The sequence below is a fragment of the Silurus meridionalis genome, chromosome 25 (assembly GCF_014805685.1).
Source record: "Silurus meridionalis isolate SWU-2019-XX chromosome 25, ASM1480568v1, whole genome shotgun sequence".
NCBI classification, from domain to species: domain Eukaryota; kingdom Metazoa; phylum Chordata; class Actinopteri; order Siluriformes; family Siluridae; genus Silurus; species Silurus meridionalis.
Genome location: NC_060908.1, coordinates 9,951,676 through 9,977,940, shown reverse-complemented (window position 1 = coordinate 9,977,940; position 26,265 = coordinate 9,951,676). Strand labels below are relative to the sequence as shown.

At 40.2% G+C, this 26,265-nt stretch overlaps 1 protein-coding gene across 1 annotated transcript; it reads right to left on the bottom strand.

Annotated features, from left to right (window-relative positions):
* Positions 1-370: 370 nt before the first annotated feature.
* On the bottom strand, positions 371-25,956 carry taok3b (TAO kinase 3b). The gene is made up of 8 exons (XM_046838757.1): positions 25,824-25,956; positions 24,805-25,041; positions 17,855-17,983; positions 16,648-16,851; positions 7,391-7,630; positions 6,845-7,057; positions 2,959-3,141; positions 371-2,005 (listed from the first exon to the last, which is right to left on the bottom strand). Exons 2-8 carry the CDS (start codon positions 24,988-24,990, stop codon positions 1,844-1,846), a joined length of 1,317 nt encoding a protein of 438 aa, XP_046694713.1. The 5' UTR covers positions 24,991-25,041; positions 25,824-25,956; the 3' UTR covers positions 371-1,843.
* Between the last annotated feature and the right edge of the window lie 309 nt (positions 25,957-26,265).

Genomic DNA, 26,265 nt, shown 5'->3' with positions numbered 1-26,265 from the left:
TAAATGAGTGCATTTTCCCCTTGTGAACAACATCTTTACTTTGAAATGTAATTGCTGTTAAGACATGAAATTGTTCATTATACAGCACTCAGTATTATTAGACAGCTATAAAAAAACACAGGTAAGCTCAAAGTTTGATTTATAACTAAAAATTATTGAGCACTTACTATGCACCATTTTATGTGACTTTTATTTCTATTTAAGAATTTGTACTTCAGCTATGTCCAGTGGTTAATCCTTTAACGCTATCAATCTTTACTTTTTTTCATGTCCATTTTTATCCCAAAAAAATTAAATGTCTTTACATATAAATAGCCAACAAAAACTTATTTCAATTTATTAATAAAAACATAATTTCACTTGTGCAATGGCAGTTTCAACAGTGGCTTTAATTGAAAACAGGCCTGTAATCACAGTCACAAAATACGAAACTGAATGCTATTCCTTAGATTGAGCTCCACACGAGTATACATAGTGTGACACAGATAGCATTCTAAAAAAGATATGAATCTTTTGGGCTTCAAAAGATATTAATTTCCCTGGCCACATATAATGCTTCTAACGTTTTTGCCACTTATTAAGAATTTCTTTGTAAGAATTACTTAATAAACATATTAAGAAATGTACTTTGTAAGACATATCTCTTAAATAGCTGACTGACATTTAGTATTTTTGTTTCTTGACACTAACTAGACATGATTTTTTTTTTTTTTTTTTTGCCACATTAAAAGCGAAACTGGTAATTCTTTCTCATGTGCTTACAAAAATAGTTTGCCTTACACTGTCACCAATGAATAAGATTTCCATATTTATTTTGCCAAAGACTGACCAATACACATGTAAACCCCTATTTCGGGTATCATATACAAATATTTATATAAATTTTTACAAGACAAATTGCACCAGTTTTTTTTCTGTACAAGAGCATTGATAACATCACAAAGAATGAGCCACAATTCAACAAACTATGATGTCACCTGGGCAAAAGAAACAAAACTGAAACATTCAACATAACCTAAAGGCATTTGGCAATTTGGCAATCTTTCATATCAAAGATAAAGCTTATGTTCAGTATCAATAGCCATGAAACAAAACTGCTATGAACCACTTTTATTTACAGCTAAAATCTCTGACAGATCCATGCTCCACTTCATGACCTGAATTTGTCTTTTAAAGTGCATGCAATAACAACAGGAAGGAATCTGACTGCATTGATTTGCTATAGTAATAAAATAAATTGATGCCAATTAATTTAGGATACTGAACAATGTTTAAATTATAGTGGCTTTTTCTTCCCTTAAAAAAGTGTGTTGACTCACAATATGAATGCACTCAATATATTCAGTATATTTTAAAATCTCCAAAAAAAAAAAAAATCGAAACCTGTCGTTGTTTACAGCTTTCACCAATAGTATTCACATTTGCTGTGATATAGACAAAAACAGCTAATAGCCACGGTGAAGACGGAGGACACATTCTATAGTCGCAATGTCCTTTAAAACCAAAGCCATTTCCACACAATGAGTTCACTTTACATTTTGGGTTCATACTTAAACATATCAAAGTGCTTACTTGTACTAAAATATCCTGAAGTACTGATTGTAATACCAAAAGTAGGTTGACAAAATGGGGAAAAGGTCTGTTCTTCTATATTTAGCTCCTTCAAGTAACTTGTGTCAGCTGCAGTTTATGTTCAAGCTCCCAGTCAATAATTAAGATTTTAAAAGACAGATCCAGCATGGTCACTGCAAAGGAAACATGGTAAATCCAATAGTTGAGAGACAGACAGGCACAACATATCCACAGACACCAGCATCAGACAGCCTCAAAAGCCTTGGTTTGATCATCTGTCATCTTCCTTTGGAAAGTCAAACGAGGCCAAGCTTCCAAAACCCAATCGGGAGCTCTCCACATCAAAAGCCTCCAGCTCTCGCTCTTGCCGCTCAAACAAATGTTTAACTTTTTCGGTCCGTTCTTTTTGAAGTACAGCCAATTCCTCTTCAATCTGTAATCAAAATGTAGTGGTTTATTATTTGCACAAGGACTGTGCAAGGAGTTTAGGCAAGTGTGAAAAAGATGCTGTAAAATATCAAAATGGATAGTAAATAAAGAAAAAGTCTAAATCAATCAATATTTGGTGTCACCACCCTTTGCCCGCAGCATCAATTCTTCTAGGTACACCTGCACACAGTTTTTGAAGGCATATAGCAGGTAGGTTGCTCCAAACACCTTGGAGAACTAAACACAGATCTTCTGTGGATATAGGCTGGCTCAAATACTTCTGTCTCTTCGTGTAGTTCTCAGTAGTAAGGTCACCATTAATCCTGAATCTCCAAGTCCATTTGCAGAAATGTAGCCTCAAACTGGCAAGGAACCTCAACCTTACTTTATCACCTGTCATTACAATTGGCTGCCTTTAAAATTTTGATTAATCAATCCAAAGCACCTGCTGCCATTTTCTGCACCCCAGTTCTTATGTTTTCATGCATACTTGTTTCCACCTCGGAGGTATAGATCTTTGGCTGCAAGAGTAATTATACTCCTAAATCTAATCCTACAAAATACCTGACTTTTTTGCAAGTCTACAAACTATACAAGTACTGATGCTGAATTGAAGTGAAAGAGTAGTTACAAAATATTGAAAAAATCTAATATTGATTCTTATTCTCTTTGCTAGCTTTGCAGTTGTAAATTGATAAAAATAAACAATTTAAATATGCATTTTTAAAGCATTCTTACTTTACAGCATTTCTTTACACCTGCTTAAAACTTTTGCACAGTACTCTATGTATATACAGACTATCAGTCTTAAAAAAAAATATGAACAACACAACCGAAAATCCATGCTTGCATTTGATATAAACACAACAACCCTTCAAAACATTTCTTTTTCAGGTCATAACCTAAAACAATCACACAGAAAAGTCACATATTACGAAGAAAGGTAACAAAGCTCACTTTCTGTTCCAGATGAGCCCTGCGCAAGGATGCTTTCTGCTCTAACTTCTGCATGTCATTCTCATGCTGGGCCTCAGCCTGTGTCTTTGTCTTGCCTTGGTAGGCATCCAGAAGCTCCATCTCCTGCTGCAACTGCTGCTTCAAAGCCTGGCACTCTGCCTCCTGCTCTGCTTCCAGACGTAGCTGCACATAAAACAGACCACGTACTAATAAAGTGAAATAATTTTCATAATATACTTGTTCTTCATAACATACTTGTTTATTGTTTTATGTTTATTATTTCTAATATTACTGTATAAATAAAAATATATATGAAATTAATATTTATTATTGTTTTATGTTTATTATTTCTAATATTACTGTATTCAATTCAATTCAATTCATTTTTATCTGTATAGAGCTTTTAACAATGAATATTGTCTCAAATCAGCCTTACACAGATAATGTGGTAATTAAAAGTGAATATGTTCTTTATAAGTAAGCTTGTCCCTGATGAGCAAGCCGGTGGCGACTGTAGCAAGGAAAAACTCCCCGAGATGGCATAAGAAAGAAACCTGTATAATATATATACAGTGAGGAAGGGGGGGGTCTGAAATTGTCATCGTAGGTGTATGTCCACTGTGAGAGACATAATCTTAAAAAAAAAATCCAGAAATCACAATATATGATTGATATGATTGACAAGGCTGGAAAGGGCTACGGGGAAATTGCCAAGCAGCTTGGTGAAAAAAGGTCCACTGTTTAAGCAATCATTAGAAAATGAAAGAAGCTAAACATGACTGTCAATCTTCCTCGGACTGGGGCTCCATGCAAGATCTCACCTCGTGGGGTCTCAATGATCCTAAGGAAGGTGAGAAATCAGCCCAGAACTACACGGGAGGAGCTGGTCAATGACCTGAAAAGAGCTGGGACCACCGTTTCCAGGGTTACTGTTGGTAATACACTAAGACGTCATGGTTTGAAAACATGCATGGCACGCAAGGTTCCCCTGCTTAAACCAGCAAATGTCCAGGCACGTCTTAAGTTTGCCATTGACCATTTGGATGATCCAGAGGAGTCATGGGAGAAAGTCATGTGGTCAGATTAGACCAAAATAGAACTTTTGGGTCATAATTCCACTAAACGTGTTTGGAGGAAGAAGAATGATGAGTATCATCCCAAGAACACCATCCCTACTGTGAAGCATGGGGGTGGTAGCATCATGCTTTGGGGGTGTTTTTCTGCACATGGGACCGGGCGACTGCACTGTATTAAGGAGAGGATGACCAGGGCCATGTATTGCGAGATTTTGAGGAACAACCTCCTTCCCTCAGTTAGAGCATTGAAGATGGGTCGAGGCTGGGTCTTCCAACATGACAATGACCCGAAGCACACAGCCAGGATAACCAAGGAGTGGCTCTGTAAGAAGCATATCAAGGTTCTGGCGTGGCCTAGCCAATCTCCAGACCTAAACCCAATAGAGAATGTTTGGAGGGAGCTCAAACTCTGTGTTTCTCAGCGACAGGCCAGAAACCTGACTGATCTAGAGAAGATCTGTGTGGAGGAGTGGGCCAAAATCCCTCCTGCAGTGTGTGCAAACCTGGTGAAATACTACAGAAAACGTTTGACCTCTGTAATTCAAAGGCTACTGTACCAAATATTAACATTGACTTTCTCAGGTGTTCAAATACTTATTTGCAGCTGTATCATACAAATAAATAGTTAAAAAATCATACATTGTGATTTGTGGATTTTTTTTTTTTAATAATAATTAATAATTATTTAATAATACAGTGGAACCTCGGGTTACGAGTTTAATTGGTTCCATCACTTTACTCTTAACCTGAAAAGCTCGTATCCCGATACAAATTTTGGAATACGTACAGTATTTAAAGTTCAGTAATTCCACACTGTTAGAGAGATGAGCGGATGTGTATGTGCTGCACGAGAGCGCAGCGAGAGCACGTGGCGATACGTAAAAAAACTAACCTCCCTGCGATTTTTCCGTGCGCAACGCTTGTATCCTAAAAAATTTCTCGTAACTAGAGGCAACATTTTTTATGAATTGCGACTCTTAACCTGAATTTTACGTATCCAGGGGCGCTCGTAACCCGAGGTTCCACTGTAATTAATAATTTTTTTTTTTTTATATTATATATGACACATCTCCAAAAAATTGGGACAAGGCCATGTTTACCAATGTTTTTTATAACAGTCTGCAAACATCTGGGGACTGAGTAGACAAGTTGCTCAAGTTTAGGAATAGGAATGTTGTCCCATTCTTGTCTAATACAGGCTTCTAGTTGCTCAACTGTCTTAAGTCTTCTTTGTTGCATCTTCCTCTGTATGATGCGCCAAATGTTTTCTCAGGGTGAAAGATCTGGACTGCAGGCTGGCCATTTCAGTACCCGGATCTTTCTTCTACGCAGCCATGATGTTGTAATTGATGTCTGGCATTGTCATGGTGGAAAATTCAAGGTCTTCCCTGAAAGAGACGACATATGGATGGGAGCATATGTTTGTTCTAAAACTTGGATATACCTTTCAGCATTGATGGTGCATTTCCAGATGTGTAGCTGCCTATGCCACACGCACTCATGCAACCCCATACCATCAGAGATGCAGGCTTCTTAACTGAGCGCTGATGACAATTTGATTTGTCCTTATCTTCTTTAGTCCAAATGACATGGCGTCCCAGTTTCGTCTGACCACAAAACAGTTTTCCACTTTTTTAAATGAGCCTTGTTGTATGTTTAGATATGGCTTCTTTTTTGACCTATAGATATTTAGCGGCAACGGCGAATGGCACGGTGGATTGTGTTCACCGACAATGTTTTCTGAAAGTATTCCTGAGCCCATGTTGTGATTTCCATTACAGCAGCATTACTGTATGTGATGCAGTACAAGGTAAGAGCCCAAAGATCACGGGCATACAGTATGGTTTTCCGGCCTGGACCCTTTGTTCCAGATTCTCTGAATCTTTGGATGATATTATGCACTGTAGATGATGATAACTTCAAACTCTTTGCAATTTTTCTCTGAGAAACACCTTTCTGATATTGCTCCACTATTTTTCGCTGCAGCATTAGGGGAATTGGTGATCCTCTGCCCATCTTGACTTCTGAGAGACACTGCCACTCTGAGAGGTTTTTTTTTACCCAATCATGTTGCCAATTGTCCTAATAAGTTGCATATTGGTCCTCCAGCTGTTCATGAATCCATTCCCAGACCTCAGGCAATCGCTTATTTCAGCCGTTTAAAATGTTTAATGCCTAATTTAACACACAAATATACTCGTAACAAAGTATAAACATAAAAAGAAATAAATTATAAACAAATAAATAAATAACATTTTGTTCTTTATGATTGTACTTACTGCTGAACTAGACATGAGACATGCCATATTGCAGACAAAGATCTCATGTGCATACACCATGTTCATGCTTTTCCACAATTTCTTTATTTATTTCATTAGGTATTCTTTTTACAACCTTCTTTCCAGCGCTATCACGACACTTCTTGCGACCCATGATGCAAAATTTATAGTGAAATAAAACAAAACACTATAAAAACAGACAAAAGCCTGCTTTTTAACACACAACTTTATAAGGAGCAAACTAAGAGCGCACTGGCTTGTGCAAACCTAATGGCTGGGGTTGGTTCCTTGACCAGGAATTGAACCCGGGCCGCAGTGGTGAGAGCGCTGCATCCTAACCAATAGACCACCAGGGAACCCTGATTCATTTACAATTACAAGGAGCAAATTTAAAGGCACTAAACGATACATTCTTTTATACAACTTTATAAGTGCTTAATCTCTGTAAAGTTGCTTTGAGACAATGTCCATTGTAAAAAGCCCAATACAAATAAAAATTAAATGAATTGAATATAACTTTGAGTTTCTTACCGCTTGTGAAGCCATCAAATTGTTGATGCTCTGTTCATACTGTTCTGCCAGCACAGCAAGCTTGCGTGTCTGCTCTTCCTTCAGAGTCTTCATCAGGGCTTTGTGGTCACTTTTAGGGGAGACTTCTAGCTGATGGTTCCTCAGAGCTTTGTACTGCTTATTCTGAACCTTACAAGTGTCCTGGAATTGCTTTTTAATCTGCATCTCCAATGCCTAGATTTATAGCAGAATAAACATGCAGGTTTTATACAGCATAAAAAGTTGGGAATATCCTGTCTTCAAAAAGACGATTCGCAAATAGAAAACAAAACAAACAACATAATTAATATAATACCTAAATCCATTGTTCTGCCAAATACTACATAAATCCAATGTTCGGCCCAATTTTGACTCACAATTAATTTTTTGCTGAATTTGATATAAATTTAATTTTATATGGAAATGCTCTGTTTAGCCTTCTTTTCATGGCAGTTACAAATTTCCTATATGAACAGATTGTATATATTTAACTTTTCTTAGGCACTATTGACTAGGTACTATGTGAACCTTGAGGTTTCTGGGCTGCTGTCGGCGCTCCAGTGCATGTTTCCTGTGTAGCTCTCTCTGGCGTCGGTTGTTGTACTCCTCCTGGTTCTCCAGTTCAGTGTTATGCTGTAAACGAATGAGCTCCATGCGGAGCCTGTGGAGACATTCCAATTGCCGCCGCTCCAGGTCTTGTGTGGACTCATCTTGCCGAATCATCAACGCATGTTCCATCTCCTTCTGAAGTTTTTTCTTGTTCAGCTCCTGTTACATATACATTTGTTAACACATATTTAATGAAAATCTTTGTTTATTGTATGTGTGTATGTGTATATATATATATATATATACTGTATATATACACACACACACACACACACACACACACACACACACACACAGGTGCATCTTAATAAATTAGAATGTCGTGGAAAAGTTAATTTATTTCAGTAACAGTAATTCAACTCAAATTGTGAAACTTGTGTATTAATTCAATGCACAAAGTAGTTTAAGTCTTTGGTTCTTTTAATTTTCATGATTTTGGCTCACATATAACAATTAGAATATGGTGATATGTCAATCAACTAATCAACTCAAAACCACTGCAAAGGTTTACGGAGGCTTCAAAATGGTCTCAGTTTGGTTCACTAGGCTACACAATTATGAGGAAGACTGCTGATCTTCTGATCCGTCCAGAAGACAATCATTGACAACCTTCACAAGAAGGGTAAGCCACAAACATTAATTCCCAAAGAAGCTGTCTGTTCACAGAGTGGTGTATCCAAGCATGTTAACAGAAAGTTGAGTGAAAGGATAAAGTGTGGAAGAAAAAGATGCACAACCAACTGAGAGAACCGCAGCTTTCAGAGGTTTGTCGAGCAAAATCTATTCAAGAGTTTGTGTGAACAAGGAATGAACTGAGGCTGGGGTCAAAGAAATCAAGAGCCACCACATACAGACATGTCAAGAAATTTTGGATACAGTTGTCATATTCCTTCTGTTAAGCCACTTCTGAAAGACAGACAACATCAGAGGCATGTTACTAAAGAGAAGAAGAACTGGACTGTTACCCAGTAGTCCAAAGTCCTCTTTCCAAAGTCTTCAATTGAGAGCAAAATTTGTAATTCATTTGGAAACCAAAGTCCTAGAGTCTGGAGGAAAGGTGGAGAAGCTCATAGTCCAAGTTGCTTGAAGTCCAGTGTTAGGCTTCCACAGTCTGTGATGATTTGGGGTGCAATGTCATCAGGTCTTGTTGGTATACTGTGTTTTTTGAAAACCAAACTCACTGCACCTGTTGCTTCCGTATGCTTCCTTTTGCTGACCAGCTTTTAAAAGATGCTTAATCCGTTTTCCAGCAGGATTTGGCACCTGCCCACACTGCCAAAAGCAGCAAAAGCTGGTTAAATGACCATGGTGTTGGTGTGCTTGACTGGCCAGCAAACTCACAAGACCTGAACCCAATAGAAAATCTATTGGGTATTGTCAAGAAGAAAATGAGAAACAAGACACCAAAACACGCAGATGAAATGAAGGCTACAGTCAAAGAAACCTGGGCTTCCATACCACCTCAGCAATGCCACAGAATGATCATCTCCATGCCACACTGAATTGAGACAATTAAAGCATATACTGTGTGTGTATATATATATATATATATATATATATATATATATATATATATATATATATATATATACAGTGAGGAAAATATTTATTTAAACACCTTGCTATTTTGCAAGTTCTCCCACTTAGAAATCATGGAGGGGTCTGAAATTGTCTTCGTAGGTGCATGTCCACTGTGAGAGACATAATCTAAAAAAAAAAAATCCAGAAATCACAATATATGATTTTTAAACTATTTATTTGTATGATACAGCTGCAAATAAGTATTTAAACACCTGTCTATCAGCTAGAATTCTGACCCTCAAAGACCTGTTAGTCTGCCTCCACTACATTTATTATTCTAAATTAGATGCACCTGTTTGAGGTCGTTAGCTGCATAAAGACACCTGTCCACCCCATACAATCAGTAAAAATCCAACTACTAACATGGCCAAGACCAAAGAGCTGTCCAAAGACACTAGAGACAAAATTGTACACCTCCACAAGGCTGGAAAGGGCTACAGGGAAATTGCCAAGCAGCTTGGTGAAAAAAGGTCCACTGTTGGAGCAATAATTAGAAAATAGAAGAAGCTAAACATGACTGTCAATCTCCCTCGAAATGGGGCTCTATGCAAGATCTCACCTCGTGGGGTCTCAATGATCCTAAGGAAGGTAAGAAATCAGCCCAGAACTACACGGGAGGGGCTGGTCAATGACCTGAAAAGAGCTGGGACCACTGTTTCCAAGGTTACTGTTGTTCAAAATTATGTGACAATGCTCAAGTAAAACCAAAACCACCAGGGCTGGAATCAATATCACATTGAAAATCTATGCAAAACTTCCAAATTGCATGAATTTTATCACAGCAACTCATTATGTTACTAATGTGTTTGACCCTCATGTGCCTGTATGCACTCCCGACAATGACTGGGCTTGCTCCTGATGTTATGGCTTATCCTAGATAAGGTCATCATTGAGCACCTAGACAGTTTGTTTAGCTACTTGACTTGCTTCAGATAGTGACATAACGTCACAGAGGTTCTAAAAGGGAACTCAAGTTTTGGAAACACCTCTGCAAGACCAAACTCTGAACCATGTGTATAATCCGTCCAATGGAAAAGTGTGACGTCATGAGCGAGGTGACGACATGACCAGGAAGCTATAAAAAACACATGCCATGGAGATGGCACTAGCTTCTGTTTGTTCAGGAAGTGCTCTGTGTGTGTGTTTTTTTTACTATGGACAGGTAAGTACAGGTAAGGAGGTAAAATTTAAATAAAATTCTTTTAAAAAATGGAAAAAAGCAAGCAATATTTCAGGCTGTGTGTAACTTGTTTGGGGTGGAGCACGCTCGGTCGGCTCTTGAGGGAGCCAACTGCTCGTACTGTGGACGCTCTCAGAGGGCACTCTTCGAGTGGAGTGCTTCCACTAGCGCTCCTCGCAGCTTTGGTCCCGCTTCTGCCGGGGCAGGGTGGCGGTTGAGGTTATGGGGTTCGCAAATTGCCCTGGCAGAGGGAATGTAGATGGGTGTGTCCCTTTTTTCTTCCTCACCTGGTAGATCCAGCACCTTCTCCCAGGGTTTGGAAGCCCACTCTTTAGCGGTTTCTTTCACCCACAGAGACATGCCTCCGCAGCCAGTCCGCTTTACGGGGCTTTTGGAGGCAGTGTTGTTTTCAAGCGGAACATTTTTTCGGCCAGCCGAAAAGCAGAAGCAGCGTTTCCAAAATAAATGGGAAAATTAATGCTTCCTGCGATCTAGATCACTGCCTCCATGCCACTGGGCCTGCCATTCTTTCCGGATCTGCATACTTAACGACCCAAGATGGCGGTGCGAGCACATCGCGAGGCTCAGGGTCTCTCCAGAATCTGCAATTTTGCGGTATTTCTGTTGCTCCTATAGGGTCTGTTCGTGCAGAACAGCTGTGCATGTACATCGTAAACCCGACGTGAGCTTTTCTATATTGGTTTACGACTTCCCGACAGTTTTATCGACAACCTTCATCTCCTTCCTGAGAACCCCAAGAGCACCCGAGGCAGCTCACTCTACCCGGCCAGGCGGAAGTGCTTGCTGGCAGCGTCAAGATCTCCCCAAAATGGAGGAGATTCGACTCAGCATCACACACAACATGAAACTTCGGAACTGTAATGTCATGATTTTCACGGAAACATGGCTACACAGCGGCATTTCGGACAATGCTATTGAGCTAGCGGGACGACACACACTCTGGGCGGATAGGACATTAGATGGCTCCGGTAAGACCAGAGGCGGTGGATTGTGCATTTATGTTAACAAAGCTTGGTGCACAAACTCTGTTGGTGTCGAGAGTCATTGTTCAGCTAACCTGGAGTTTCTCATGGTTAAATGTAGACCGTTTTATCTACCGCGGGAGTTCACTTCCACCATTATTACTGCTGCTTACATTCCCCCCGATGCTGATGCTAAGCTCGCTATGAAAGAACTTTATGCGGCCATCAGTAAACAACAGACTGTTCACCCGGAAGCTGCGTTTATTGTTGCAAGAGATTTTAATTACTCAAACTTAAAGGCAGTTCTTCCAAAATTTCATCAGCATGTTTCCTGTCACACCAGAAGGAACAAAACTCTAGACCATGTATACACAAACATGGCTGAAGCTTACGTTGCGACCCCTCTCCCCCACCTGGGACAGTCAGATCACCTTTCTTTGTTTCTTACCCCCAAATATGCACCCCTCATCAACCGGGTAAAGCCATCAGTAAGAACCATCAAGGTGTGGCCCGCAGACGCAGTTTTCACACTTCAGGAAAGGTTTTTACACACAGACTGGAATACATTTGCTTCTCAGGCCACCAGTGACTCACACACAGACATTGACTGCTACACCTCCTCTGTACTGGATTACATCAGTTCCACCACAGACAGTGTTACTACCCAGAAACAGATCATTACATACCCAAATCAGAAGCCATGGATGAACAAGGAGGTGTGCCTCCTGCTGAAGGCACGCAATACTGCCTTCAGGTCAGGCGATGCTCAGGCCTACAGCACATCCAGAGCTAACCTGAAGAGGGGCATCAAAGAGGCCAAGCACTGCTACAAGCTAAAGATAGAGGAGCATTTTTCCAACTCTGACCCTCGACGCATGTGGCAAGGTATCCAGGCCATCAGTGATTACAAAAGCTCCAACCCCACCCCTGCTGCCACTGATGTCCTCTTTCTGAATAAGCTTAATGACTTTTATGCTCACTTTGAGAGAGACAACATAGAAAGTGCCACCAAACTCAAACTCCCGGCTGATCACTCTCCAATCAAACTCTCCTCCACAGATGTCTGCAATGCACTGAGCCGGATCAGCGCTCACAAAGCCGCTGGACCAGACAACATCCCTGGTCAGGGCATGTGCTGAGCAGCTCGCTGGAATCTTTATTGACATCTTCAACCTGTCTCTTGCCCAATCAGCTGTTCCCACTTGCTTTAAATGCACCTGTATTGTGCCAGTGCCAAAACACTCCAACCCAACGTGCCTGAACGACTACCGCCCTGTAGCACTAACAGCCATTGTCATGAAGTGCTTTGAGCGGCTGGTCCTGGCACACCTGAAAGACTCTCTGCCAACCACATTAGACTTTCACCAGTTTGCCTACCGAAGCAATAGAAGCACAGAAGATGCAGTTTCCATGGCACTGCACTGTGTGCTCACACACTTGGACAATAAGAACACCTATGCACGTATGCTGTTTGTTGACTTCAGCTCAGCATTCAGTACCATCATTCCATCCAAGTTAATAGCCAAACTTCTAGATCTGGGCATTAACACCTCCACCTGCAACTGGGTCATGGACTTTCTGACCAACAGACCCCAGCAGGTTCGATCTGGCTCCATCTGCTCCAACACCATCACACTCAACACTGGTGTACCACAGGGCTGTGTGCTGAGCCCCTTCCTCTACTCCCTCTTCACCTCCAACTGCAGGCCTGTGAATGGATCTAACTCCATCATCAAGTTTGCAGATGACACTACCGTGATCAGTCTCATCACCAACAATGATGAGACTGCCTACAGGGAGGAGATCCAGCACCTAGCCACATGGAGCAATAACAATAACCTGCTCCTTAACACCTCCAAGACAAAGGAGCTGATTGTGGACTTTAGGAAGGAGGCAAGAGGCACACATGACACCACCCACATCAATGGGATGGCTGTTGAGCACGTCTCCAGTTTCAAGTTCCTGGGGATCCACATCTCGGCGGACCTGTCCTGGAACATTAACACCTCCAGCCTCCAGCCACTCTTCTGCCCTCCGGCAGGCGTTACAGGTGCCTCCGGACCAGGACCAGCAGACTAAAGAACAGCTTTTTTCCTAGAGCTGTCTCTTTAGTGAACTCTGACACACTACCACATTTCCCCCCCACACCTCACACTTCGTCACTATGCTAATGGGCTGTCTGAACAAAAACTATGCTCACCAAGACACTGATCATTTCTTACCTCACACTTGTTATTGCACGGACTGTCTACACAAACCTTTGCTCATTTGCACACTGCTCTTTTTTGTATTGCTTCTCACCATTAACTTATTACCATTGTATATATACCCGTTCTGTGTATAATAATAGGCATCTGTATATCATGTTCACAATACACATATATATATTAATCTGTATATTATGGTTTTAGTACATATATATTCATCTGTATACTACATTTATAGTACATATACATCTTTAAATTACTGTTTATAGTCTATATTTCATTTTACTTAACTTTGTAAATTCATGTAAAAACTATATATCCTGCACTTGCTGTTATTGCACTCTGATTAGACCCAAACTGCATTTCGTTGCCTTGTACACTTGTACATGTGTAATGACAATAAAGTTGAATCTAATCTTATCTAATGTAATCTTAGGTGTCCAGGTCATGGAATAACCTGTATTCCATGACCTGCAATACCAGACGCTGGGTAGCTAGCTCTCCCCTGGCGCTGCATTGTCCCTTAAGGCACGTGTAATCAACCCGCTAACGTGTATGCTATGGACCAGAGCAGAGGCGGTCCAAAAGGGGCTTGGTGGACAATATACATGGCAGTGGGTCAAGCCAGTGGCTGCATGCACACCATGGCGGTCCTACAGGCCTCTCGGGCTGACCTACTCAAAGAGCTGGACAAAGAAGACTACATTAAAAAAAAAAAACATCCTAGAGTTTTGCTGCTTTGAGACAATGTCTGTTAGAAATAGAAATAAACTTGACTTGACTTGACCAGTTCTGTGTTGCCCTGTAGAGTTGTGTCAGGCCTCAGACATGTCTCTTAGGGCCAACAAAAAGACCACTAGGGCCATCGGCCGATCAATGGTAGCCCTGGTGGCTATGGCTGAGTTTGTTCAGGCTCTCCAATAAGGACAGAGTCTGTCTCTGGGACGCCCTTGTCATACATGCTGGCCTTTTTGGTGACACAGTTAATAGTTCGTTGACAGGTTCCAGGAGGCAAAAAAGTAGTAGCCACTTGCACTTCGTTGCCAGGGACTTTAGGCGACGCCCCAGGAATGAATCCCAAGGAGGTGACGAATCTGAGGATCTTGATGGGTCTGCATACTGTAGAAATAGGCTACATGAATTCCTGTCCATCTTGTTTCAACGGGGTGTGCACCACTCTGGTGGGGTCTGAGCAAGTTATGGTTATGGAACAGGAAGTACACACTCTCTTAAGGAAGAAGGTCATTAAGGTGGTACCTCCCCCTGAAAGAGAGCCTGGTTCTACAGCTGGTACTTCAAAGTTCCCAAGAAGGAAGGAGGACCTTCTTCGATGACTGTTTAACATTAGCTAGATCGGAACACTTGGCGTCGAGCACATCGGGCATCGAGATGTCATTCTCGCAAACATAAAGGAATTGGGGTTAGTGCGTAACACTAACGACAGATGCCTCCCTCACAGGCGGGGGGTCTGCACTCTCACCTCCTTTACAAGCTGGCATGACAGATCCTTCTGTAGGCCAAGGGAAAGATGCTTTTACTGAAGAAAGTGTGCATCCCAGGGTGCCTAAACCAGCGAGCAGATGCCTTTTCGAGGCCTGGGGAGTAAAGCCTCCAACACAAATTTGGAGGAGGTTTTTCAGAGCACAAGTAGACCTGTTTTCGGCTCCCAGCTGTGCTCAACCACACTATGCAGTGACTGGTCAGTCTGGCAGTATATACACACATTCCTAAAGCGTTGATGACACAGCTCAAGTTCCTGATGGGAAAAAACTCTTTATTTTCATGACTATGAAAATTGTAGATTCACACTGAAGGCATCAAAACTATGAATTAACACATGTGGAATTATATACATAACAAAAAAGTGTGAAACAACTGAAAATCTGAAACTGAAAGAGAATGCCAAGAGTGTGCAAAGCAGTAATCAAAGCAAAAGGTGGTTACTTTGAAGAACCTACAATATGACATATTTTCAGTTGTTTCACACTTTTTTGTTATGTATATAATTCCACATGTTCATAGTTTTGATGTTTTTGAATGAGAAGGTGTGTCCAAACTTTTGGTCTGTACTGTATGTGGTCATGCAGACGCATTCCAAAAGCATTGTTAATGCAACGTCTCATTCCCTCAGGGAACCAAGGACACATACGTAACCCAAAGAGGTTCTCAAATTGACTCAGATGTGGGGAATGTGAGGGTCAGCCAATATCATTGGTGACTTTAGGATAGTCTTTCCTTTACAGTCACTGACCCACCACCAAACTGATCAATGATGTTGCAGGCAGCATACATTCCACACAGCACCTCTATAATCTTTCACATCTGGCACATGTCCTCAGTGTGAACCTGCTCTCATCCATGAAAATAATTGAAGGTCATGGGCAAACCTGTCAATTTTGATGTTTTCTGGCAAAATACAATAGAACTTCACAATGCAAGGCTGTAAACCTACTATAGGATGTCAAGCCAAGCTGTCATGCCACCCTCATAGCGTCTGTTTCTGTCAATTTGGTTAGAAACATGCACACCAGTAGTCTGTTGGAGGTCATTGTGTAGGGCTTTGGCAGTGCTCCTCCTGTTCTCCTGTTCTACCTGCTGCTGAGCTGTTTCCCTGTTGTGACCATGCCCATCTCTCCATGTGTAATGGCTTATTTTCCAGTTTCTCCTTTCTACTCTAGAAACTGTGCTGGAAGACACACCCAACGTTACAGCTTATATGATGCATGCTACAAGCAGTGACAAGGACACAACAAACAACCCAAAACCAGAGACAAATTAGTTGGGAAGAATAAGGAGAGAGCAATTGTCTATAGCTACCACCTGTAAAACCAATCCCTTTTTAGGGTTATCCTGCCATTGCCTCTCCAATGAAGCTGTTGTCACTTTCATTTGCACCAAAGCAGATGAAATTGATTCACTATCATTTTTGCTAAATAACTGGACAGTTTATGGTTTAAATGACTTGGGGCGTGTACACGGAGAAACAAAAGTATATATATATTTTTTTACTTATTTTTTGTTTTGTTCTTTTACAAAAAAGTAATTTTTATACTTTTTTTTTTTTCTACATTGCACCAAATATTTAATTATTATTATGTTATACATTACATATAATATATAACATATTATATAATGTATAATGTTTGTCCCAAGACCTGTAATAACTGGTCCCTATTTGAAACAGAAACTTTACTAGAAATAAAATATGTGCACTTTACAAATTACCTCCCGTATCTGTTCCTGTTCAAACTCATGTTTTTTTATGACGCTTCGTCTCTTCAGAGCACGGCAACTTCTTTCATAAATGAGCCTCTGCTGGTTGAGCAGCTGTGCCTCTTCCTCGGCCTGTGAGCGCTGCATTGTCTCCTTGTGGCGTGACAGCCTCTCTTGCTTCTCCTCTTTTGGTGTGCTTAGATCCTCAGTCATCTCCTGCAGACATATTGGCATTTTTTTACCAATTATAGTCAATGGGCATAAGCTAGGAATATACCATAGAAAGTGCCTTGCACACACATTGACATTAGGGAAAAACGAATGTAGGACGGGAGCAATGCTATTCATTTCACCATAGTGTCACAGTTAATACAAACTGTATTTGTATAAAAATATTTAGTTTAAGTATTACAACTAATAACTATTAAGGTTTCTATACCCCTTTCTTATAATAGCGGGTGACAAAGAGAACATAACAGGTCCTGCTCTATTGGCAGGAAGGACAGCCTCACTTTTTGCCAGGTGATAAGTAAAATGCTTACAAATCATAAATGTCTGCTCATGTATGTAGGATAGAGATGTTGGCTTTAACAAATTTTTGTTAGCATTTTAAAATATCAACCTTCCCCCTTCAACTGAAAACTGTGAAATTGGCTATAAGTATATACAAAAATATATTTTGTACAACCCCAATTCCAAAAAAGTTGTTATGCTGTTGTAGGCACAGATATTTTTTTTATACCCAATCATTTTACTGATCTGTGGCCAATTAACCTAATTAATTACAAAGGGTTACTCCAGATGTTTCTTTTTAGAAACACTTACCTTTCTAGCTTTTTCTTGCCCTGTTCATACTTTGTTGAGAGGTAGTATGGCTATCAAATAAAAAAAATGGTACAGTTTCTCTCTTTAAACAATTATGTTTGCTATGTTAAATTATAAATTAAATATGGGTAGCAAATTATTGAATTCTGGGCTTTTTTTTTTTTTTGCTTTTTTTTTTTTACATTTCACAACTTTTTTTGAATTGGGGTTGTAAAAATCAGTTGTACAAAATGTAAACTATTATAAAGAATATTTTGTATAAATAAAATGAGTGAATTTGTTATAGACATTTAAAAAATTTTTAAAGAATCAATGATGAGTTAAAAGACTCTTTATCATGAAAAAATAATAATGCAGAGTGCTGCAGCAGCACTTTCGCTTAAAAACAACTCACTTCCTTTATCCTGTCCCTGCACAGTCTGTACTGCTTTTTCTGAGTGTCCAAGAAGGTGGTCAGTTCCTTCTTCTGCTGGACCAAGATTTGTTGCTGGATTCTTTTCTCCTCTGTGGATGATGCTTTAATCTGAAGTGTGATAAAAACTTGACTGGTCAATTTAGACCTTAAATGCATTGAATTTTCTCATTCAGGTTAGAATAATTTGCAAATGTAGACTATATAACAATTTATTTACAAATGTTGGACAGTGTTATGAGATAAAAAGTAAGCATGTATTTCTCTCTATCTTGTAATTATATCTCTTTGTGATGTACTGCACTATTAGATTTAAGGATATCAGAGAGAGATATTTAGCTGGTTCATTTGAAGTACTCTCTAATCAAAAGCATTTGATTAGTATACAGTTTTTTTCCTTTTTTTTTATTTGATTAGTATACAGTGGCATCCACTAATATTGTTAAATATGTGCAAAAAAGCCTGTAAAACATTGTATTTATTGTTTAGGATTTCTTAAAAATCTTTTGATCATAAAAATCTTTAGAATATGAAAAAGAAAGTATATTCCCAATGTTATTTGACTAGGAACAGGGAATTGTTGAACTGCTGTATACAGGGAGTGCAGAATTATTAGGCAAATGAGTATTTTGACCACATCATCCTCGTTATGCATGTTGTCTTACTCCAAGCTGTATAGGCTGGAAAGCCTACTACCAATTAAGCATATTAGGTGATGTGCATCTCTGTAATGAGAAGGGGTGTGGTCTAATGACATCAACACCCTATATCAGGTGTGCATAATTATTAGGCAACTTCCTTTCCTTTGGCAAAATGGGTCAAAAGAAGGACTTGACAGGCTCAGAAAAGTCAAAAATAGTGAGATATATTGCAGAGGGATGCAGCAGTCTTAAAATAGCCAAGCTTCTGAAGCGTGATCATCGAACAATCAAGCGTTTCATTCAAAATAGTCAACAGGGTCGCAAGAAGCGTGTGGAAAAACCAAGGCGCAAAATAACTGCCCGTGAACTGAGAAAAGTCAAGCGTGCAGCCGCCAAGATGCCATTTGCCACCAGTTTGGCCATATTTCAGAGCTGCAACATCACTGGGTGCCCAAAAGCACAAGGTGTGCAATACTCAGAGACATGGCCAAGGTAAGAAAGGCAGAAAGTCGACCACCACTGAACAAGACACACAAGCTGAAACGTCAAGACTGGGCCAAGAAATATCTCAAGACTGATTTTTCTAAGGTTTTATGGACTGATGAAATGAGAGTGAGTCTTGATGGGCCAGATGGATGGGCCCGTGGCTGGATTGGTAAAGGGCAGAGAGCTCCAGTCCGACTCAGGCGCCAGCAAGGTGGAGGTGGAGTACTGGTTTGGGCTGGTATCATCAAAGATGAGCTTGTGGGGCCTTTTCGGGTTGAGGATGGAGTCAAGCTGAACTCCCAGTCCTACTGCCAGTTTCTGGAAGACACCTTCTTCAAGCAGTGGTACAGGAAGAAGTCTGCATCCTTCAAGAAAAACATGATTTTCATGCAGGACAATGCTCCATCACACCGTCCAAGTACTCCACAGCGTGGCTGGCAAGAAAGGGTATAAAAGAAGAAAATCTAATGATATGGCCTCCTTGTTCACCTGATCTGAACCCCATTGAGAACCTGTGGTCCATCATCAAATGTCGATTTACAAGGAGGAAAACAGTACACCTCTCTGAACAGTGTCTGGGAGGCTGTGGTTGCTGCTGCACGCAATGTTGATGGTGAACAGATCAAAACACTGACAGAATCCATGGATGGCAGGCTTTTGAGTGTCCTTGCAAAGAAAGGTGGCTATATTGGTCACTGATTTGTTTTTGTTTGGTTTTGAATGTCAGAAATGTATATTTGTGAATGTTGAGATGTTATATTGGTTTCACTGGTAAAAATAAATAATTGAAATGGGTATAAATTTGTTTTTTGTTAAGTTGCCTAATAATTATGCACAGTAATAGTCACCTGCACACACAGATATCCCCCTAAAATAGCTAAAACTAAAAACTACTTCCAAAAATATTCAGCTTTGATATTAATGAGTTTTTTGTGTTCATTGAGAACATGGTTGTTGTTCAAATTAAATCCTCAAATAAAATTAATCCTCAAAAATACAACTTGCCTAATAATTCTGCACTCCCTGTAGGTGTGTATGCAGCTTTATAACTAATCTTATTATAAGGATAGGAAAGGCTAATGCATTTAATGAAATAGGCTAATAACGGTATAGCACAGGTTATGCTGTGTTGCCTGCTATACTTTTAGGCATATAGCAACAATATTTCTTGCATAACATTATAATTTATAAAATGTAGTTAATTAAATATGTGTAGCAACAAAAAAACAATTACAGCCTAACTAGTCTAGTAGGATTGTAGTTAGCACTTGTTGATTTGATTGTGTTGATTTAATTCCCTTTAATAGAGATGATGTCATAAAGGATTTCTGTGATTGTTCAGTAACTAAGTTCAGTAAGGGCAGCCTAAAATTTAAAAGGCTTATTTAAAAGACATACACACTGGTGATCAAAATTAGAGAACAATTTATAAACAATTGAACAATTCTGAAATAATGTCATCTTCACTGCTCAACAGTTGAAAGAGTTTTTGTCCTGTCTATACCATGCTACCAGAACACCTTTTCCACAAAATAACTAAGGCATTTCCAAAAAAAACATTATTTTGCAGAAAACACACTGATCAAAATTAGAGAACAAAAAAGTCAGTAGCATGGAAAAAGATTACAACAAAATTTTCTGAAGGTTACAACAGTCAGCAATTAGTAGGAAGTGTACAGGCCTCTGCTCTGAATGACTTCAGCACATCTGCGGCCACAGGACAGCACTAGTGTCTCACACTGCTCTGGTGTGAATTTGGTCCACTCTTCTTCCAGTCTCCTCCACAGTTCGGTGATTGTAGTGGGTTTCTTGGCCATAACTTTGTCGCCAAGGATTTTCCAGAGGTTCTCTATAGGGTTGAGATCAGGACCAGGCCATGTCATTATTTCAATGTTTTCAGTTTCAATGAACTGCTTTACCCCTTTTGCTGTGTGACATGGAGCATTGTCCTGCATGAACACTGCGGGCTGATTGGGTGATGAACTCAGGGAAGGAACCATATGTTGTTGAAGAAGGTTCTGATAAACATTTGCATTCACTCTGCCATGTAGCTGTATAAGAGGCCCAACTCCTGCTGCAGAAAACATGCCCCAAACCATGACACCTTCTCCTCCACTTTTCACTGACTTCTTTACACAATTTGGGTTCAGTCTTTCTCCAGTTTGTCGCCGAACATAATGTTTCCCATTGGACCGAAGTAAATTAAACTTGCTTTCATCACTGAAGTGAACTTTGGACCAGTTCTCCTCTGTCCACACAATGTGCTCCTCAGCAAAGCTTAGTCTAGCCTTTTGATTCTTTCTGCTAATGAGAGGTTTGGTCACTGCAGAGTGGGCTTTCAGTCCAAATGCTCTTAAACGTCGAGACACTGTATGACGAGACAGATCCTTACCATGTTCAGCACTGAACTGGTGAGCAGTTTCAGCTGCAGTGTGGAAACGATTGCCCATTGAGATCCTCCGCAGTATCCTGTCCTCTCTTGTATTTGTCTTCCATGGACGACCAGCCTTCTTGGTGGACATGAATGAGTTTGTGATGTTGTAAAGAGTCAGTGAAACTGGAAGTTAGGCTGCCAGTTAAATAGAGGTTGACAGATAATCAAGGAAATTAGCACCAGGTACCAGATTAACACCAATAACTGTGAGGTATCTGAAAGTATTCTCTAATTTTGATCAGTGTGTTTTCTGGAAAATAATGTTTTTTTTGGAAATGCCTTAGTTATTTTGTGGAAAATGTGTTCTGGTAGCATGGTATAGACAGGACAAAAACTCCCTCAACTGTTGAGCAGTGAGGATGACATTATTTCAGAATTGTTCAATTGTTTATAAATTGTTCTCTAATTTCGACCGCCAGTGTATATTATAAGGATATAGATGTTGTATGTATCTTATGGCTACAATTAGAGCTGTATGGTTCTTGGTTCTGAGAGTTTGATAAATTGTGCACAATTACGTGTGTATTTAAATGCATTTAGGGTGATAATTATACATAAAAGGGAGCTCAGAGATGTATCCAAATTTGTGACTGTTTTAAGAATATGCTTTACTTATCCAGTGACAGTAGCTGAAGCATAGAGGAGCTTTTTAAAACTGAAACTAATCAGTGGGGGAGACTTTGTGTCATGGAATGGTTCACCCAGGGCATCATTCAAGCTGGAACCACCATCGCTGCTTGGTGGTATCTACTTAGCACAAACATACAGTTCAGTGTGAGTTAAACAGCAAGCAGAACACTTTAAGAGTAATAAATTATGGAAAAGACTCCTGACTCTAACCTGCCTCAGCACCCGAGGCCTTATTTGCAAGATATTTTTTAAGTTGTTGAAAAGGAGGTTTTGGGCTCATGAATTATTAGATATCAATCAGTGTTTACCTTATTAATATCATTCTATTAATATATTGTTGTGTTAAGAGTAACATTAGAGTCTTTTTACATAAACTGAGTTGTTTAAGCAAAGAGTCTTGTGATAAACATTATCAATAGGAATATTATAGCGATAATAAATCATAGTAATTAGATACTTAAGTACATTTAAAGGCAAATGCTTTAATACTTTTACTTAATGAAAGTTAAAAAGGAGCACTTTTACTTTTACTGGAGTAATATTTTCCCTATTGAATCTTTAATCTTTTACTCAATTAAATGCTTTGTGTACTTTGTCCACCACCGGATGAAACCCAAGTAGATCTTTTTTGCAATAAACACCAGAGGTGAATTTGACAAACATAGAAAGGTAACATTATGGAAAAGCACCTTATGCCTATGGTTAAATGTGTTGTTGTTCAGTGTTTTAGCATTGTTTTTTCTGTTAGAGGACAATGACATTTTGTTAGGAAAAAAACAAGGCTCTAAAAAGATTTTGTACAGAAGAATGGTTTCAGATGGTGCCATTTTTTCTCTAACCTCTTCATGGATTATAGGAAAATCAAAAGTATTCATTTTGCCAAGGTAAGTATAGCAAAAATTGTGCTACACATACTGTATATTTTAATAGTGTATTTTAAGCTTGTTGTGCTTGCAACTTTTTTATGTTCTTGTGAGCAGAGTATTCTTCTTCTTTCAGCTTTTCTCATTAGGGGTCGCTAAAGCGGATCATCCGTCTCCATACCCCCCTGTCCTCTACATCTACCTCTTTCAACCCAACTACCTGCGTGTCTTTCCTCACCACATCCATTAACCTCCTCCTTGGTCATCTTCTTTCCTCCTCCTGTTGGCTCCATCCTCAGCATTCTCCTACCGATATACCCCATGTCTCTCCTCTGCACATGTCCAAACCATCTCAATCTCGCCTCCCTCACCTTGTCTCCAAAATGTCCTACATGTGCTGTCCCTCTAATAAACTAATTTCTAATCCTGTCCATCCTTGTCACTTCCAACGAAAACCTTAACATCTTCAGCTCTGCTACCTCCAGCCCCGCCTCCTGTTTTTTACTTAATGCCACTGTCTCTAAACCATACAACATCGCAGGTCTCACCACAGTCCTATAAACTTTCCCTTTCACTCTTGCAGAAACTCTTCTATCACAAATCCCTTCTGCCACGCTTTTCTTCACTTCTCTAACACACCCTTCATTACTTTGCCCTGTTGACCCCCAGGTACCTGAACTTTACCTTGTCCACCTCTTCTCCCTGCAACTGCACCACTCCACTGCCCTCCCTCTCATTCACACACGTTTTCTGTCTTACTCCTACTGACTTTCATTCCCCTTCTCTCCATCACGTACCTCCACCTCTCCAGGCTCATCTTAACTTGCTCCCTACTCTCACCACAAATAACAATATCATCCACAAACATCATAGTCCATGGAGACTCCTGTCTGACCTTGTCTGTCAACCTGTACATCACCACTGCAAACAGGAAAGGGCTTAGAGCCAATCCTTGATGCAGTCCAACCTCCACCTTGAACCAATCTGTCGTTTCTACTGCACACTTCAATGCTGTCCCACCCTCACACTTCTCTGACACACCTGACTTCCTCATACAATACCACAATTCCTCTCTTGGCACACTGTCATTCAGTTTCTCTACATCTACAAACACACAATGCAATTCCTTCTGACCTTTTTTAAACTTCTCCATCAACATTCTTAAAGCAAATAATGCATCTGTGGTGCTCTTCCTTGGCATAAAACCATTCTTGTGAGCAGAGTATTTATGTTTTTTAAACAAACGAGCAAACGGTTTACATTAATAAAATATTTTTACAGACTGTATTTTCTCATATTTACCAATGGTATCAATATTAGTTAAGGATAGTAAAATAACTGACCAGTGTCTGGTTAGTGGGCGGTATTTGGTTTAGGCATACACTTGGGCTCCTTGGTCTTTATGAAAGCTGCACTGATTTCATCTGGCACTTTAACTATGAGACCTTTAAATTAAGAGATGTTTCAAGCATACAAGATTTCAAATTAATTAAACTATTTACGATGTAAGCTGAAGTGTAAGAGGGCTAATGTGTTAAATAAATACTAGTTCTGATTTAGATTAGATTTGATTAAAAGAAACGTGTGAATAATATCATGGGTTGCATGGTTCTTTATTACTGTGTCTAAATCTAGATTCTTAATTTTGTTTCTTTAGATGCTAAAAATTAGCAGAAGATTTGCTTAATTTACTTCATTTCAATGTTGCAACACAGCAAAAAAAATCTTCCCTGGGGGAATTGGTATATTTTCAGGCACATATAGTTTGGAAATGAAATATAATAAACTAATAAAACAGATAACTGTATGCATAAAGTTGCATTGTACTAAAGAAATCTTTTAATTAATGCACTGTTCCTGATTTAGAACTCAAGTTACCTCTTTCTCCAACTGGGCAGCCTGCTTTTTGGCTAGCCGCTCCAATTCAATGCAAGTGTTGTTGGCCTGGGTCTCCACTTCCTTCTGCAGACGGAGCTTGTGCTCATCCATTTCTGCCTTTAGCTTGTTCTCCAGCGCAATCAGCTGCTTCTGGTGCTGCCGCCGCATGCGTTTGTACCCTGACATCTGCTCCTGCCACACAGAGTCCTGCTCATGCTCCTGGATCTCCTTGCTGACCTGCAAGCAAGAACACATAGGAGTTTATTTATGTTTGTGATATTAATTATGATTCAGTGCAAAGTGAAATTCTTATAATCATAGCACATAGATCCTGGTCATGGTTCAGAGGTTTTGATCTGAACTACATTGTCACTGCTAAAGCTTTTACCTGCTTTTATGGCCATATGTCACCACAGCATACAACCTCTAATGCAAGCAGCATTTCTATTACTTTAACCTTGGTTAGGAAATGAATAGATCATACCTTACAACAAATTTAAGAATGATCTGCAGATCAGTTGCAAGCCACCAATGAGAATATGCTATTGGCTAAGCCACAGCCTGAATATGCCTATGCAATTTTTAATCAGGCCTTGTAATTTAATTCACAGCATAATCCCTTTTTTAAGGATTAAGGAGGAAGAAAAATCACCAACCTAACAAGGCCCTGACTGAAAATCAAATTAACACGCACCATACATGAATAAAAAAGGCATTACATCACATAATATTTAATGTAAAACATCTCAAACATCATTCCCCACCTCACAAAGCATGAATGGAAAAAGGGCCAACATTTTCAATGCTGTGTGACTTACACATAACGGAAAAATAGAGCCACGCAATGAAAGACGAGCGCGGGAAGGGGGGGCGGCGGTTGAATGAGAGGTGGTAAAGGGCTTATTAACGAGATGTGGTTGCCATAGCTACAGATGCGGCCTGCGCAAACGGCCTGTTCCTTATTGTGCAAGGAAATAAATCGGACATAGAAACGAAAAGGGAAAGGATAGCTAGCTTACCGAAGACGCCGGTGCGACGGGGGCGAAGATGCTGCAGGGGCTCTAACTTTGGCTTTGGCGCGCGCAACTCCGGGGAGAAGAAGCAGGCCGCGGCTCTGGCCCGGCGCGCCCGTCTCGAGCCTCATCCCTCACTCCAGCATCCTCCTTCTGCTGTAGGGGGGGAGCGAACACGCGAGCCACAGATGATGTTGGGGGGTGGGCACCAGCCGCGCGCTCCGCCGCCACTGCTGATGAGGATGAGAATGCTGTTGAGGAGGAGGATGTGGAGGAAGAGGAGGAGGAGAACGATAATGCTGCTGATGCCGCCAACGATGATGCTGCGTCTCCCTGCGTCCCGCGTAAGGCATAGTTCGCGTAAGGCATCCTTTAGTTCGCCCGTCTCTTCCCTCCCTTCCTCGGCGTTAGTTGATCACGGGCGTCGCGCGGCGCTCCTAATGGCGAA